The sequence below is a fragment of the Phytophthora parasitica genome (assembly GCF_000247585.1).
Source record: "Phytophthora parasitica INRA-310 unplaced genomic scaffold supercont2.190, whole genome shotgun sequence".
Taxonomy (NCBI): domain Eukaryota; phylum Oomycota; class Peronosporomycetes; order Peronosporales; family Peronosporaceae; genus Phytophthora; species Phytophthora nicotianae.
The window spans coordinates 41,210-43,168 of NW_008649176.1; the positions used below are offsets into that span (position 1 = coordinate 41,210).

Genomic DNA, 1,959 nt, shown 5'->3' on the forward strand with positions numbered 1-1,959 from the left:
ACGTGAAGAAAGCGCTGTGAACGCTTCGATGAGCTCGGTTCGAATTGCTGTGGGATGGGGCTTTGGCCAAATTATTAGCGAGTGGGCAATGCTGGACTTCAAAAAGAAGATGAGTATTGGAAACGTTCCTGTCGGAATGCTTTACCAGGTTGCAACTATCTTGACAAATTGTGTGACGATTGCGAGGCACCAAAATGTCATTAGCAGCTACTTTGACGTGCCGCCACCCAATTTTCAGGAGTTTTTTGCGTGCACGGCTGACTAACTAGCGGACCATTAGTGCAAGGCACTTGAATTACAGTGGGAGCGAAAATTAACTATTTCAAAATCGATGAATTAATCGTCGGATAGTGGCCGCTGTGGTGACGCCCACGCTTAAAAAAAATCAAAAACTGCGCAACATGAAGTCGCGATAGGAGAGGTTGCAGCAAGCTACTGGCGGTTGGTTCGAGGTGTGTTGCTGCTCACCAAAAAATCAACGAGCATTTTGGTTTGGTTGGACAAGCCTTCGACAACTCGGGTAAGGTCCCGGTCTCTTGCTGCTTGAGCGCACCTCTCCCTTTCCATCCGTTCTTCCTCTTTGACCCATATCTCGCTGACACGAAGTCGCTTCCTGGTAATCGGCGGCTCCTCCTCCTCCTCCTCTTCCTCGATGTCTTCGTCAACACAAATACGCTCATCATCTTCTTCATGCTTGTGTTCTTCGACTTCTAATGCATAGCCCTCGCCTCCGCTGCTGTAGTCACTCCCGACCATTTCACGATAGTCTTCGCGGTCGCGAGGTGTGGCTCGACGACAATATTGGTCATTTTTCTCTTCGTCTTCATCCGACGTTGGAGGTGTACGCCGTACACCTTCCATTACCGCAGCTATCTTTCGTCTCTTTAGTCTATAGGCACAACGCAACAGCAGTATGGATTGAGCCACCTCATAAGCTACCAGCGATCTAACGTACCTCAGAGCAGCTTTACTCATGGCACTACCCCCAGCTGTTGCTAGGCGTTTCTGCTTGCGCTTGGCTTCGTCGCTGGCAGCTTGCTTCTTCTCTTCAAATTGATACTTCAACTGCCAGTAAGCTTCAATCAGGTCGCTCAGCATCGTGTGCTCTTCAGCAACTCCACTTGCCCGGCGACTGGCTGCTGACTCTTGCTTGTGCTTCTTGATCAAAGCAGCAACTTTGTCTCGGCATGCCCTTAGCGAGAATGATGTCGTATCGACAGCATTGAGTTCGTCAGCAACAGCTTGCCACTCTTCGTCTCCTTTGCCATGAGGAGCAGCGAACGATTTGCGCCGGGTAACGATAAGCATCAGTTTGGTCAGGTCGCAAAGCTGGAAACGAGACCGCTTGTTCTTGTCAACAACGCGAAAGGGAACGCCTTCAAGGGCGGCTTCCGTGCGGTGTCCTACCGACATCTCCGTCGGTCACTGCGGAATGGTTTTTAACACGATCTTAGTGCGGAAAGCTGGAGTAAGTTGCCGTTGCCTGATATTCGGAGTTAAGCGAAGATGTACGCGGGCAAAAATGCTCTGGCAACTTTACGGTTTATAATTTACCGTAATGGATGTTCGCCGCTTGCACCGCTCTCAGAGTTTTGTAAAATACGTGAGCAAAAAGTGTCTATTGGATCCGTATGACCTTCGCCAAAAGCACGGTCGCAGATAAACCCTTTTAAATCTACCGGTACGTCAGACTTACAAAACGCAAGATGTTTTCTCCTCCTGCTTCTTTTATACTCCTATTTCGTCATTTTCAATTTTTAAATACTCCTGTTATGGTTCTTCAATGCGCAACATCTGCTGCTTCGCGCAACATTGTGTGAACATTTTGTGAATGGATGAGTGGTGTGGCGCACAAAATGGTCGTCCCGCCTGTTTGTCACTCTCTCAATTCACAGTTGAGCAGCTCCAAGAACCCGCATTCGTGACGCCAATCTGCTCTTGAGTTGATGAACCGCGTGC

General features: G+C 49.0%; 1 protein-coding gene across 2 annotated transcripts; it reads right to left on the minus strand.

Moving 5' to 3' along the window:
• Positions 1–317: 317 nt before the first annotated feature.
• PPTG_19779 lies at positions 318–1,392 on the minus strand (the record flags this gene model as incomplete). 2 transcript variants are annotated; one of them, XM_008918364.1, is made up of 2 exons in its annotated part: positions 318–889; positions 956–1,392. In XM_008918364.1, coding segments are annotated over 2 exons (894 nt in total), but the record flags the coding sequence as incomplete, so codon positions are not given. The 2 variants fall into 2 exon arrangements, with proteins under 2 accessions (XP_008916612.1, XP_008916611.1); XM_008918363.1 differs by having other exon boundaries at positions 318–1,392.
• Positions 1,393–1,959: the final 567 nt, after the last annotated feature.